At 49.5% G+C, this 14828-nt stretch overlaps 1 protein-coding gene and 1 non-coding gene across 2 annotated transcripts in view; both read left to right on the plus strand.

The window, feature by feature from the left end:
- Positions 1-64: 64 nt before the first annotated feature.
- Kif1c (kinesin family member 1C) overlaps positions 65-14828 on the plus strand; it is a 29779-nt gene continuing 15015 nt past the window's right edge. Inside the window, exons 1-16 of the mRNA XM_028785906.1 lie at positions 65-205; positions 1856-2035; positions 2261-2393; positions 2774-2850; positions 3198-3377; positions 3991-4056; positions 4438-4616; positions 4707-4818; positions 5236-5313; positions 5450-5515; positions 5605-5680; positions 6239-6317; positions 6471-6616; positions 8318-8487; positions 8653-8732; positions 8826-8901. Coding sequence (XP_028641739.1) covers positions 2288-2393; positions 2774-2850; positions 3198-3377; positions 3991-4056; positions 4438-4616; positions 4707-4818; positions 5236-5313; positions 5450-5515; positions 5605-5680; positions 6239-6317; positions 6471-6616; positions 8318-8487; positions 8653-8732; positions 8826-8901 — 1491 coding nt within the window. The 5' untranslated portion in view covers positions 65-205; positions 1856-2035; positions 2261-2287. The remainder of the gene's footprint in view (positions 206-1855; positions 2036-2260; positions 2394-2773; positions 2851-3197; positions 3378-3990; positions 4057-4437; positions 4617-4706; positions 4819-5235; positions 5314-5449; positions 5516-5604; positions 5681-6238; positions 6318-6470; positions 6617-8317; positions 8488-8652; positions 8733-8825; positions 8902-14828) is intronic.
- On the plus strand, positions 7490-7593 carry LOC114637704. The gene has a single exon (XR_003713777.1). It is a non-coding gene; the product is annotated as a U6 spliceosomal RNA (small nuclear RNA).

The raw sequence follows: 14828 nt of genomic DNA on the forward strand, positions 1-14828 counted from the left end.
CCCCAGCTCGCGCTGCCCGGGCGGGCGCCGGCCGCTGGCGCCGCTTCTGCTGCCGCCCCCGGGGCGCGATCCGCCGCCCGTCGCCCGGGGACCCGGCGAGGGGCGGGGGCAGCCCCGAACTGGCCCCCGGTCTCTCCCTCGCGGGTCTTAGGCATCCCAGAAAGTTTGTCCCTTTGCTCTCCGCCGGGAGTCCTGCCGCGACGAGGTGAGAGCCGGTGGGGGGCAGGGAGGGGACGCCCGCGGAGGAATGTGTTGTGGGGCGGGGAGCCGGGGTTCCGAGGTCCCGATTGCAGGACCCGGCCGGGCGGGCTAGGCGGGAGAGCTCGGATCATGTGCTATTTATCTCGCGGAGGCGCAGAGACGTGCCAGGCCCCGGGCAGCCGTCGGTTGGCTAGACTGGAGGACCGGGGGAACTCATGGCCGCCCAGGGAGGACAGGCGGGGGCCTGTTGGAGACCTGCCAGTGGGCAAGGTGCAGGTGACCCCAGACTCTCTTTCGGGTCGGTCGGCCCCACCCTAGCCGCGGCCTCCTCCCCAGTGCTCCCTTAAAACAGTACCTGCAGTCTGTGCACCTACTCCCTATTTCTTTACCCCGCTATACCCTATTCTTGCCATCCAATTCCTTGTTTTCTTAGCTTCGGACGAGTCACATTTGCCTGTCCACCCTGGTGTCCTTCCCTCCTTTAGTCAGGGTTTTGGGGGTCAGGGCTATTCTTCCTGAGCCAGTCTCTGGGATTTCGTTTACTCCCTTCCTGTGGTGGGATAAATCAGCCCCTTCAGCCCTCCCTTGCTCTGCTTAGGAAGGCTGGTGAGGTGAGGCCCAATCTAGCATGACAGAAATTGGCGGTCTTTGGGAGCTACAGGTGGGAATGCAGCATCGTTGAACTCTTTTTTTTTTTTTTTAAGTCTTCACCCTGCTATCCGTGGGCGTGGGTTGCTTAGACTCTCCTCCCAGGGTGTGGGCACCCGGATCACCCACATTCCTACGCTGTAGCCTGGCACTTTCCCCAGGCTAGTGGACGCCATAGCACTAGCCCCAGGTTGGGTTTAGGACCAACCTGTTTCCTTGGCTTTCCTTTCAGGAAGCCCCCCTCCTTGTGCACAGTCCTTCCCACCCCCTTGAAGATACAGGTATTCTGGGTCTCTCTGCGTGGAGTCCTAGGGGGGTTGATATTATGCATACAGGATGACCCCACCCTCCCCTGCCCATTGTCCTGGATCCTGAGGAGGAAGTACTGGGGGCTGGGCAAGGGGTTTGGGGATTACAAGCAGGCCCTGTGGATCCTTGTTACAGGCTGTTCCTGTAGCCCTTGGACTTTGCCTGTCAGTAGTGGCCCCTGCCTCATGTGAGGGTTGTCAGCTCTGTGTGAGAATTGTGGACTCCGGAGAAGAATTACAGATTTGGGTTTTATGATTGGGGGTTTTGTCTCCTCTTACCTGTCTTCTGGGTTTCCAGTTTGTGCTTTGGCCCCAGAGCCCTCTCTCCCCGTCTTTTCAATATCTCTCTGTCTCTCCTTCCTTTTCTTCTGTCATTCTTTATAGCCTGACCTCGATCTTGTCTCTTGTCTGAGTCCTCTCATTTTCTTGGTGTCTGTAACTTTCTGTCCCTTCTCTTCCCTTCCTGCCACCCTCAGCATCTCTGCCCATGTGTTCTTCACTCTGAATCACCCTCTGTCCAATCTGTGTTTCCTTCTCTCTCTGCCTCTCTATCTGAACGCTCACTACACTTGCAAGTGACTAGGAATAAAAATATCACTGTCTCTGCCCTTGGATTCACATTGCATTCAGCCACTCCAGAGGGGCAGCTTATCCTTAACTTTCCTAACACATCCCTCTCCCTTTCCCTCTAAACACAGAACCCCAGACAGACCTTTGGAGCTACAGGTGCCTCCTGACTACTCTTCCCCCACAATCAGGGTTTCCCTTACAGCCCTGCTGGTGTGGCCAGGTCCCAAGTGTAGGATGGGGCTTCCCATACGAGGGCCGGTGGCAGCCAGAACTGATACAGCCCCGCTGATCTGGGGCCAGGACACCAGGTAACTCTGGGGTGATAGCCCAAGTCCCTGCAAACTGGGGTCTGGTTGGGGAGAGAGAGGCAGGAATATTTTTGGGAAAGGTGTTTGGGAGTAGGGCCAAAAGAGCAGGAACTGAGGGGATGGGTATATCTCTGGGATGGAGTGTGGAGACACGGGCTCCAGAAGCAGGAGGCAGTGTCGAGTTTTCCCAGTGCCTTTGACCACCCCTTTTTTTCTGTCCTCCAGCTGAGGAGGGCAGGAGATTCTGAAGCTATGGCTGGTGCCTCCGTGAAAGTGGCAGTGAGGGTTCGGCCCTTTAATGCCCGTGAGACCAGCCGGGATGCCAAGTGTGTGGTCAGCATGCAGGGCAACACCACCTGTGAGTGAATCCAGAGGCCTGGCTGGGGCATCAGAGGGGAGGCCAGGCCTGCTGGCCTGTCCCGGGAGGAAGGCCATGCTGGGCATAGAGCATGTGCTAGCTGTGAGGGGGGGCAGACTGGCCTTTCCATGTTCCTGTCCCTAGGAGGGGGAATGTTGGCCAGCAGCCCTCCATTGCCCAATCCAGGGAGGCAGCTCAGTGGGGGCGTGTCCTGTGAAGCCAAAATTAGCTTTGGTGGCTGGAGGGGGTAGGGATTATTAAAGGGAAGAAATGAGATAGGACAGAAGTGGGGAGTGGGATCTTGAATCCTCAGGGCTTATGGGAAAGTGGGCAAAAGTTGAGAGTGTTTGACTTTGGCTTTTCTTTCTTTGTTTTCTCAGCTATCATTAATCCCAAACAGAGCAAGGATGCCCCCAAAAGCTTCACCTTCGACTACTCTTACTGGTCACATACTTCGGTGAGGTGGTTGGGGCTAGAGAAAGAGTTTAGCCATAGGAAACGGGGTTTGGGTCCTGAGAAGTAGCGGGTATTGCTGGGAAATACAAATATCCAGGAGAATGGATCAGGAGGAGAAGTACCTCTGGGTGGAGTGAGTACTTCTGAGTTGTGTTTAGGACCTAGAAAGGAAACATGCGGTCTGTCCAGGTGATCAGGAGCAGCATCAGGCTGGAGCACAACCTTGGGGGTGATAAGAATGATGTAGTCAGGGTGAGGGCACACAGGACCTTTGGGCAAGCAGAGCAGTCAGGATGTTTCGGCCATAGACACGAACTCATCCAGGGCTCCTGCCCTCATTTCACCCAGGTGGAGGATCCGCAGTTCGCATCTCAGCAGCAGGTGTATCGAGACATAGGAGAGGAGATGCTGCTCCACGCCTTTGAAGGCTACAATGTCTGCATCTTTGCCTATGGGCAGACAGGGGCTGGGAAGTCCTACACCATGATGGGGCGGCAGGAACCGGGGCAGCAGGGCATTGTGCCTCAGGTACATGCTGGGACATAACTGGGCAGCCAGGGGAGGAACATCTTCAGTTGCAACAGGGGAAGGAGGATTATAAGCCACGAGCTGGCTATCTGGGGCTGTTTGTGACTGGAAATGTGATGGGATACAAGGCTTGGCTGCAACCTAATACCCAGGGCCCTTTTGAGAGAGAGGCTTTGCACCCACCGGGACAGCAAGGCTCCATGAAAAGAGCCAAGGAGTTAACATTAGAGGAGCCATGGCTTTATTGCTCACTACTGTTTTACTTTGGTTTATAGTGGTTTTGGTACATTCCCCCTATGGACTTCCATATTGCAGACGGTGTTAACCGTAGTTGTGAATAACTGAGAGGTGTTCATAATTCTCTGTGGCTATGAACTATGGTGGCCTTGCACATAGACGACTGTACAGGATACATGGGTTTGCATCCTAGTGTGATGAATACTAGCTTGTGACTCTAAGCATATGTGAAATTTGAGAGATTGTTTTCCTATCTATGAAATGGAACTGACTACTCCCTTGGGGCTGTGGCAAGTGTCATTTGGGACAAGGAGTGGCCTGGGACTGGGAGCTGCAGGGATGCCCTGACCAGGAGGTTTTCTGTGTCCCCTTCCAGCTCTGCGAGGACCTCTTCTCTCGAGTTAATGTGAATCAGAGTGCTCAGCTTTCCTACTCTGTGGAGGTAAGCCCCGGTTTTGGTACAGGCAGGCAGGAAGCCTCGTGCTCCTGGGCAAGACTGAAGGAAACAGTGATTAAGACTGAGGTCTGTCTCTGGAGTCAGCCTGGGACCTCATTCTGTGTCTGCTGGTGACTAACGTATGACTTTAGGCAGTGATTTCAGCTTGTAGCTCCTGAGTATGTATGTCCTCTATGGGATGCTAATGATTAGACTCACGTCCCAGGGTTGGTGGGAAAATCACTGGGCCGGCATTTTCAGTCTTAGCACCATGCTTGGTATATCTGAGTTGCAGTTAACTTTGTCCTGTCCAGTAGAGCTTAGAGTTAGTTTCTCCAGTGGCGTCGCTAATGGCTCCCTCGCTTCCTACCTGCTTCTCCCGCTCAGGTGAGCTATATGGAGATCTATTGCGAGCGAGTACGAGACCTCTTGAACCCCAAGAGTCGGGGCTCTCTGCGGGTCCGGGAGCACCCGATTCTGGGCCCGTACGTGCAAGACTTGTCTAAATTGGCTGTGACTTCCTATGCAGACATCGCTGACCTCATGGACTGTGGAAATAAGGCAAGGTGAGGCGGGCTTACCTGGGAATGGGAAGGAAGAGAGGCAGAATTGTGAGGTGGAGGGTATGAAAGCCTCTGACTTCCTTTCAACTCCAGAACTGTGGCTGCCACCAACATGAACGAGACCAGCAGCCGCTCCCATGCTGTCTTTACTATTGTCTTTACCCAGCGCTCCCATGACCAGCTTACTGGCCTGGATTCAGAAAAGGTAGTGCTGTCTCTCAAATGGGAACCTGGGGACTGTAAGGTGATGAAAGGGGCTTGTGCATTCCCTGCCCCTCAGGTGGCGCCTCCTCAGGGCTTCCACAGTCCCCTCTACCATCCTGCCAGATAGTGTGGTATAACCTGTTCGCTTGCTTGTCCTTAAAGGTTCTCAGGGCAAGATTCCAGTCCCACTGTGTCCCACGTTGTGGAACATAGTGAGCCTATAAATATTTGTAAGTGAATAAATGAAGACATGGATCAGTGACCAGTTCCTCACTCTCGTGTCAGCTGTTTTCCTTTGTCTCCCCCTGAGTTTCTCTAGCCTGTGCTAAACACCCAGATTTCCGCTGGCCATTCCCCTAATTTACCTTCCCATCCCCTACCCACCCCAGCCACAGCCTGCTTCTTTCTCCGACTCCAGGTCAGTAAGATCAGCTTGGTGGACCTTGCCGGGAGCGAGCGGGCTGACTCCTCCGGGGCCCGGGGGATGCGTCTAAAGGTGAGGATTGAAGCCTTAGGGGCTGTGGGGAGGGAGGATGCTGATTGTCCCCTAGGACCCTTGCTGGCCAAGCAGAGGGCACATGAATCTGATTGATAGGGGAAGGTCTCAATTCCACATTCCTGTCCTTTCTCAGGAAGGTGCCAACATCAATAAGTCCCTGACCACTCTTGGGAAGGTGATCTCAGCCCTGGCAGATCTGGTAAGCCCTGAGGGTTGGGAAGAGAATAGTCTCAGGAAGAGAAGGTTTGGACTGACTCACCCTGATTACCATCCCCTTTTATCCCTCAGCAATCAAAGAAGCGGAAGTCGGATTTCATCCCTTATAGAGACTCAGTGCTTACCTGGCTGCTCAAGGAGAATTTGGGTGAGGAGTGCCTTCCACTCTTTGCCAGTCCTGCCATCATCCCATCTGACAGAATCTTTTGCCACCTTTAGGATCTTTAATGTAGTCAGTGTTGTCCCACCGTTCCTCCCCCCATGCTACAAGGAAGTTACCTATGCTGATGTCATAGCTACACACTGCTAAACCAGAGGCCTCCCTGACCTGTTTACCCCGACCCTAAATACTGCTGAGTTCATCTTCCTCCCCCAGGCCTTTGAGTGCTCACAGACGCCTGGCAGCCCCCTGACCTCACCTTTCCCTGCATTTCTGGATTTCATGATTGGCTCCACGATTCTCAACTTTAGCCTACTTCAGACGTTGGCCTCTCAGACCTTTGTACTGGGAGACTCTTGCTTTATTTAATAATCTGACTTTATTTGTTTGTTTATTAAATATAGTTAATCAATTTGAGACAGGTATCCCAGGCTAGCCCTGACCTCTGTCCTCCGGCTTCCACCTCCCGAGTCCTAGCTCACCCAATCCAATATGACTTCTTAGGCTCCAGCTCACCTGTAGTTTTCCCATCCTTTCCATTCGTAGGTGGGAACTCGCGCACAGCAATGATTGCAGCCCTGAGTCCTGCTGACATCAATTACGAGGAGACACTCAGCACTCTCAGGTGGGGTTTCAGCTTTGGTAGCAGAGCAAGGGTGCCAGGAGGGAGAGCCTCTAGCCCTGTCACAATGTCTTGAGATCTGGGAGGGAACAGGAAAACAGTAGATGGCAAGGTTCTCCTGGGCCTGCCTTCATCTCTTGACCCTTCCTTGCCCAGGTATGCAGACCGCACCAAGCAGATCCGATGCAATGCCGTCATCAATGAGGACCCCAATGCCCGGCTTATCCGGGAGCTGCAGGAGGAGGTGGCCCGGTTGCGGGAGCTGCTGATGGCTCAGGGACTTTCAGCCTCTGCTCTAGGAGGTAGGGCTGCACACACTCACTGTCCTCTTGCTGAAAAGTCTTGTGAGAAGTTTGCTCACCCTGTCTCTCTCTCTTTCCCTTTACCCAGTCCTGGAGTGTGTGAAGGTCCATTCTCCACTAAACTCTTTGTGTGTTCAGTGACGTGGACACATATTTGGAGAAGGCACTTATATCTTTTGAAATTCTGGATCTGGGACAGATTTAGTTTCTCAGGAAGACTTAAGACAGGCTTTTGGAACTAATAAAATGGCAGGCACAAGGAATATATAGCAAGTCATGGGTGTATGATTCACATAGAAATTTAGAAGACACTGCAGGGTATGTGTCTTAGAGAAATTCTCGTACAATAACAAGTTTTTCTTTTCTTTCTTTGTTTTGGTTTTGAGTCTCACTTATAAAGTCTTGAGCCTTCTGTAGTTTAGAGGTTCTCAACCTTCCTGATGCTGTGGCCCTTTAATACAGTTCCTTGTGTTGTAGTGATCCCCCAGCCATAGAATTATTTCATTCTACTTGATAACTGTAACTCTTCTACTGTTATGAATCAGAATGTGAAGACTTGATATACAGGATATCTGATATCACACACCTCCAAAGGGGTCACGGCCCACAGGTTGAGAACTGCTGCTGCTGTAGTCCCTCCTATCATGGGCTGTAAAGTGCTGGAATTATAGGTTGTTTTGAGACAAGGTCTCATGTAGTCAAGGTTACCACACACCCACTATATTCTTGCCTCAGACTTCCAAGTGTTAGGATTATAGGCATTTGTCCCCGTGCCTGCAAACAAAGTGTTTTAATTAACTATAGCTTAATAGTCACCGACAGGGTGGTCTTTAAGTGTAGCGCTCAGCCTCACTGGTAAGAATTAATGGTCATGTGCTCACTTGGGCAGCACAAATACCAAAATTGGAACGATGCAGAGATTAGCATGGCCCCTGCGCAAGGATGACACTCGGATTCATGCAGCATTCCGTATTTTTAACATATTTTAATTATTTAAAATAATTCCATATTTTAAAACAAAACAAAGCAAAAACTATCAAAAAAAAAAAAAAGGAGCCGGGCGGTGGTGGTGCACGCCTTTAATCCCAGCACTTGGGAGGCAGAGGCAGGCGGATTTCTGAGTTCAAGAGTTCGAGGCTAGCCTGGTCTACAGAGTGAGTTCCAGGACAGCCAAGGCTACACAGAGAAACCCTGTCTCGAAAAAGCCAAAAAAAAAAAAAAAAAAAGGAATTAATGTCCATGTGGGAAGATACATAGTCCATATTAACTGGATTAAGCTCTCACTCTGTGTTCAGTGTCACTGTCCGTTGCGCCTCGGCTAGAGTGCGGAGAGGCACCGGAGGGAGAATGAGAGTCTTCTAGGGACGAGAAGGAGATGAGGTGGATGAGGTGTCTTGCTGAAGGAAAAGTGTATGGCATCTTATCCTAGGAGCAGAACTAAAAAACCTAGGGTCACATGATGCAGGACGTCTTCAGCCCAACCCAGCTAAGAGCTTCCTGGTGGTAGAACCAACCGGCAGCTTGACCTCAGGCAAGAGTGAGGCTCTCCCTCCTTGGGGTCTCAGCTGCTGTCATCAACGCTTAGGAGGGCCATCTCCCTGGTGGCAAGTTGCCCAGATGTCCTCTGCAGTTCTCTGTGACTCTCTTGGCCTTGTCTCTGATCAGTTCTGTCTTAGCCTCTTCTCCCTTTCTCCCTTCCAGGTCTAAAGGTGGAAGAGGGGAGTCCTGGAGGTGTTCTGCCCGCTGCATCATCTCCCCCTGCCCCAGCTTCACCCTCATCTCCTCCTCCACATAATGGAGAGCTGGAGCCCTCATTCTCACCCGGTGCCGAGCCCCAGATTGGGCCTGAGGAGGCCATGGAGAGGCTGCAGGTGGGAAGGGGAGCTAGAACTGGCAAGGGCGGCAGTCTGGGCGCTGCTTCAACTTCTTTCTCCAAAACCAAGGCTGAAGTGGAGGAAGGACTCTCAGGTGTACGGTGGTCTCTGAGGTGTGTGTTGGGCCTGACCTTGGCTTTCTGTCCGTCCTAATGCCTCCAGGAGACAGAGAAGATTATAGCTGAGCTAAATGAGACCTGGGAGGAGAAGCTTCGTAAGACAGAAGCTCTGAGAATGGAGAGGTATGCGGGACCAGGGGGACAGCTGACACCTTTGCAGGGAAAGATCATGGGTGGCAATGATAAGGTTGACATTTGCCTTTCCCTTGCTCGCAGAGAAGCATTGCTGGCTGAGATGGGCGTGGCTGTCCGGGAGGATGGTGGTACTGTGGGTGTCTTCTCTCCAAAAAAGGTGTGTGAGGGGTTGGGCAGAGAGGCCTAGAGAGCTCTCTGGATGCCTGAAGAAGGTGGTTGGATGTGGTCTGATGGAAGCCCTAACTTAATCCTTGGCTTCTCTGCCTATGATTTATCCCTTTGTCATGTCCTTTCCATTCCCCACACCTGTCTGTGTTATGTGGACATCTCAGGCAGTCAGCTAGAGAGTTCAATGCTTGTTAAATGCTTGGAGCCAACTACTATAGGGTTCGTTGAAGATGACAGTTCCTACCCTTTAGTGACCACAAAGCTCTGTCAAACCTAGCTCTTTACATACTTGTGTGTAAGAGTACTCTCAGACTTAGTCTCAGGACTCACTGGGAGAATGGCTTCTTCAGGAGGGGAGAGGAGCTGGGAAGTACTGGTGCATAAGCTGTCTGCTTGAAAAGTTAACTTAAAAAGCTAACTAGGGAGCTGGAGAGATGGCTCAGCAGTTAAGAGCATTGACTGCTCTTCCAGAGGTCCTGAGTTCAGTTCCCAGTAACCACATGGTGGCTCACAACCATCTGTAATAGGTTCCAGTGCCCTGTTCTGGTGTGTCTGAAAAGAGCAACAAATGTATTCATAGACATAAAATAAACAAATAATTCTTTTTTTTTTTTTTAAAGCTGACTAGGGAAGATGACTGGAAAAAAGATGGAAGACTAAATCTGACAGTGATTACGGTGGTTACGGTGGTTATTGGTCTTCAGCAGAAGCATCACTGTGTCTTAGAGATGCAGCAGCTGAATTTCTTAGGAAGGTAGAATTTCTTGGTAGAGAGAGGTCGTGATAATGTGAGGCTAAACAAACGTAAAGCATGTTGGGCAACATGGGACGTGCTGCCAGACAGCTAGTAGGTGCTCCGTAGAGCTTTGTTGAGGAGGAAGGAAGCAAGGCCAGTGTGGTCAGGCCCCATTGGGCACAGAACAATACTTAAAATACTTCACCAGCTATCATAAGAGTGCCTATAGAAAGTTAGCATAGCTAGCGGATGTGGTGGCACATGCCTAAAATCCCAGCATCTGAGCATTGGGTGGCAGACGTAGGAGGAGCTTAGGGTCGGGGGCAGCCTGGGCTACGTGGTGAGTTTAAAATTAGTGTGAGCCTTATAGTGAGATTCCATTTCAAAAGAATAAAGGTTGGCAGGGTGTGGTGGTGCATGCCTTTAATCCTAGAACTCTGAGTTCAAAGATAGTCTGGTCTACCTAGTGAATGTCAGAGCCTCAGAGTGAGACCATGTCTCAAAAAAGGAGTTCTAGTTCAGTGGTAGAGTGTTTGCTCAATTCTCAAGGCCCTGGGTTAAATTCTCAGCAGGAAAAAAGAGAGAGGTAGAGATTCAGGGGCTGAGGGTGGGAAACTTACAACCAAAAACAAGGCAGCACAGCTGGGTGTACACAGATGGAGGGATGATGCAGAAGCCAGTCTGAGCAGAGCAGGAACTTCCAGTCCACCAGGAAACCAGCCTGGCCTGTCTGGTACATCGTACAGAACAGGCTAGGATCAGGCCATAAGTCAGACATACTGCTTGGGCTAGTCAGTTAGTAGAGGTTCCACAAAGAGGAACCTACCTGGTTCTATGTAGGCCACGGGAAAGAGGCTTACTGTATTTTGTGATGTCAAGACTATCTAGAAAATTCAGCAAGCAGGAATCACTGAGCCTTTAGTTAAAAATTTGTATGCACACATAATATTGCTCTTTAGTCTTTGAGATTTTTTTTTAAAGAGATTTTTTTTTTAATGTGTTACCAATGTTTCACCTGCATATCTATGTATACACCATGTGCATTTGGTGCCCAAAGAGTTCAGAATAGGACGTTGGGTCCCTGTGGAACAGGATTACAGAAGGTTGTGAATAGCCACGTGGTGCTGGGAATGGAGCCCTGAAGAGCAGTCAGTGCTTTTAACAGTTGAGCCATCTCTCCAGCCTGAACTCATTACTTCATTCTTTTTTTCCCTTTGTCCTTTTTTTTTTAAACAAAAAAAAGAAAAATTCCAATTTGCATCCCAGTTGCTGTTCCCACCTCTCCGTCCTCCCTTCCCTTTTCCTCTAAGATCGAGGACCCCCCCACCTCATTCTTTTTTTTTATTACATTATTTGTGTGTCTCTGTGTGCGCGCAGTTACATGCGTGGGCCCATGTGTGGTGATTAGAGGACAGCTTGCAGGAGTCGATTCTCACCTTCCACCATGTGGGTTCTGGGAATTGAATTTAGATTGTCAGGCTTGGCAAGCAAGCATCTTTACTTGCTGAGCCATCTTGTTGCTCCCACGCTACCCCTTAAATTAAAAACTTTTTATTATTGTGTGTGGGCGCGCACAAACTGTATGCCGGCGCATGCGTACCACCATGCTCGTGTGCAGGTCAGGGACAGCTTCATGTCATTTGTTCTTTCCTCCCAGCTTTATGGGGTTCTCTTGTTTCATTTCTGATAGTATCCTAAGGCACCCTGACCAGAAGGCACATAGGCAAGGGAAGGGTTAATCCAGCCTACACTTCCAGGTTCTAGTCCATCATTGCGGTAAGTCAAGCAGGAACCCATGTTCCACACATCACATCCACAGTGAGGAGCAGAGAGGTCACAGTGAGCCAGAACTCCCTACATCAGCTAACAGTCAAGACTGTCCCTCACAGACATGTCTGCAGGCCAGTCTGATCTGGATAATCCTCATTCAGATTCTCTTCATAGGATTCTAGGTTGTGTCAAGTTGACAGTTAACAGTAACCAGTACGTCTGGGTACAGGGCATGGGATGCAAGTTGCCAGACTTGGGTGACAAGCAGGTTTACCCATTGAGCCATCTTGCTGGCCCTAGCATCAATCTTTTAACAATAGTGTTTGCATACCTTTCCATTTAAATGTTATCTTGCCTTTTTTCATGGAGCCAGAATATTTTGTTGGATGAGGGCAATTTGTTTAGTAAGCTTTCTTTTTTTTTTTTTTCTTTTCGTTTTTTTTTGAGACAGTTTAGTAAGCTTTCTACTGTGGGCATTTAATTTTTTTTTCCACATTCTCTGATACTGTAAATGATGGTATAATTTTATAGATGCTAAAAATCAGGCATGGTGGTACGTGTCCATAATCTCAGCAATCAGAAGGCCAAGGCAGGAGAATTGTCAGAAGTTTCGGATCAGCTAGGGCTACACAGACCTCACCCCTCACTTCAAGACAAAAGACTGTTACCTGTAAGAGTAGACTCTTAGAAGTAGATATTTAGAGTAAAATAATAACCTTTGCCGGGCGGTGGTGGCGCACGCCTTTAATCCCAGCATTTGGGAGGCAGAGGCAGGTGGTTTTCTGAGTTCGAGGCCAGCCTGGTCTACAGAGTGGGTTCCAGGACAGCCAGGGCTACACAGAGGAACCCTGTCTCAAAAAATAATAATAATAATAACCTTTAATTTTTATTAATTAAATTCTTTTTTTTTTTTTTTCAAAACAAAGTTTCTCTAGCTTTGACTGTCTTAGAACTCACTATGTAGACCAGGCTGGCCTTGAATTTAGAGATCCACCTGCCTCTGCCTCCCAAGTGCTGGGAATTAAGTGCCCAGCTTGATTTTACTTTTTAAGGTAAGGTCTCCCTGTGTTGCCTGGCTAGCTTGAAACTTCTTATGTAGACCAGGTTGGCTTTGAATTCACAGGAATCCACCTGCCTCTGTCCCCTGGGTACTGGGATTAAAGGTGTGTGCCACTGTCCTAGCTCTTTATTTTTGTTTATTCTTGTTGTGAAGTGCCAGGGACTGAACTTGTGACTTGTGTGTGTGTGTTGTGTGTGTGTGTACGTGTACGAATGTGCGTGTATACACTTGTGCGTGCAGGTACTCAGGTTGAGACCAGACATTGCCGTCTTTCTCAGTCTCTTTTCCACCTTATTTTTTTGAGACAGGGTCTCTAGGTAAATGTGGAGCTCACTGATTAGTTAGCTGTCTGGATAGGCATCCCAAGAATCCATCTGTCTGTCTCTACCTGAGCAGTGCTGGCATCAGGGGCACAGACTGCTGCTGGCCCTGGTTTTCCATGGTTGATGGAGATCCTTGTTCCTGCATGGCAAGCCATTTACTGATTAAGCCATGACCCTCTCTCTCTATCTCTTCTGATTTTATTCCCTCTCTCAGAATTGCTAAGCAGTTCAGGTTAGCCTTTTAAAATTTTTTTCTTTTTAGTACCTTTATGTGTTTATTTTAGATATTTTTGACAATACTGTAGCTCAGGCTTGGCTAGAGATCTCTAGTGTAGTCTAGGCTGCCTCAAGCTCAAACTTATGATAGTCCTCCTTGGTCTCTCAAATTCTGGGATTACAGACATTCACTACCACACCCAGCTGAGGTTCTAAAGTTCATCTAGCGACAAGCTGTGTGGCTCAGCAGGTAAGGGCACTTGCCACCAAGCCTGAGGCTCTGACCTCAATCCCTGTGACCCATGTGGTAGAAGGAGAGAACTGACTCTTGAAAGTTGTCCTCTGACTTTCACATGCACACTGGGGCACTAGCGCACCCTCACATGGCTAATTAATTAATTCATAAACATGAATAAATAGAAACAAAGTCTTGATCTGTTAAGCTGAAGTGCCCTCTGACGATTGTATTCGGGCCAGTTTGACTCCCAAGGGTGACCTGTAGGAGAGCCCATTTGTCTTCCTCACTCAGTGCCCCAACCCTTGCCTTTTGTTGTCATTAATTTAAGTTTATTTATTATTTTGGTTTTAGGGGGTTTTTTTGGTATGGTTTCATGTTGCCCAGGCTGGCCTTGAATTTACTATAGCCCAGGTTGATCTTTAACTCACTGTGGAGTTAATTTTGGTTTCAACTTCTGATCCTTCTGTTTGCATCTCTCAGGTGTGACAGTATAGCCACGTGCCATCATCCATGGCTTCCCTCGTCCTTTTCAAAAACCCCTTGTTGGTCAGACTTTATCAATGTGATTGGTGAACAGGAGTCTTGGGATGGTTTGTACTTCCTTATGGTGGTGGGGATGAACATTTCTCAGATGTTTAAAAGACAAGAGAGCTGTTAGGCTTACTGGCTAAACGGGTTTGGTAGGGCTAGCCATAACATAGGGATGGTGGGGTGTGAAGTTGGGCAAGGCTGTAGTTTGTCTTGGAAAGAGTAAAGACTCTAAGGGAAGACTCTTCTTGCCAGGACCCTGATTATCAAGCCCAAGGACTTCCTCAATCAGTGATTTTCAATCTGAGCTTCCTTCCCAAGGGCTGATGTTGGGAGTGGGGAGCAGACCTCCCTACCTCAGCCTGGGCTGATGGGCTCCTCGCTTATCCGCCTGATATCCTAGACTTCTAGATAAGGTTTCATTTGAACAAAGAGTTCCTGGGCTGAGCAGAAATTGAAAAGCACTGCCCCAAATCATGTCCCCGCTCCCTAGGGATAGATCAGTTTCTGCTTCCAGAGCCCATCAGTGTCTGCCAGTCTCAGGACAGGTCTGACACCGTAACGTAGGAAGGAGATGTGAGTGTCCCTCGAGGCAGTTCTGGCAGCAGCCACTATGAGATGCCCAGGGAGAAGTAGGCAGATATTCTGGACACAGTCCTGGGCTCACACTGCAGAGTGCATCCCAGAGAAACCTTGGGCCTCTCCTCCTAACAGTTTTGCTTCTATGCTCTGTGCCTCCACACTTCTGCCAGTCTTTCCCCCTCTGAAACACCTTCCTTCTGCATGTCATGCCTTCATTGTCCCCCCAGATGTATCCTATCCTGCCTTTCCCACAAAGTCCTCCATAGCACGAGCTCCCTGGTTGCCCTTTGTTTCTCTTTGCATATGAGTTGCTCCAGAATATCGGAGAGCAAATCAGTAAACAAATAATCCAAGCAAAGACGTGAGAAAGTCAACAGTCTCTGTGGCCACGAAAACCTCCATTTTTCCTTTCCTTTCCTTCCCTTCCCTTCCCTTCCCTTCCCTTCCCTTCCCTTCCCTTCCC

This window comes from Grammomys surdaster, unplaced genomic scaffold, assembly GCF_004785775.1.
Source record: "Grammomys surdaster isolate TR1022 unplaced genomic scaffold, NIH_TR_1.0 125368, whole genome shotgun sequence".
Classification (NCBI taxonomy): domain Eukaryota; kingdom Metazoa; phylum Chordata; class Mammalia; order Rodentia; family Muridae; genus Grammomys; species Grammomys surdaster.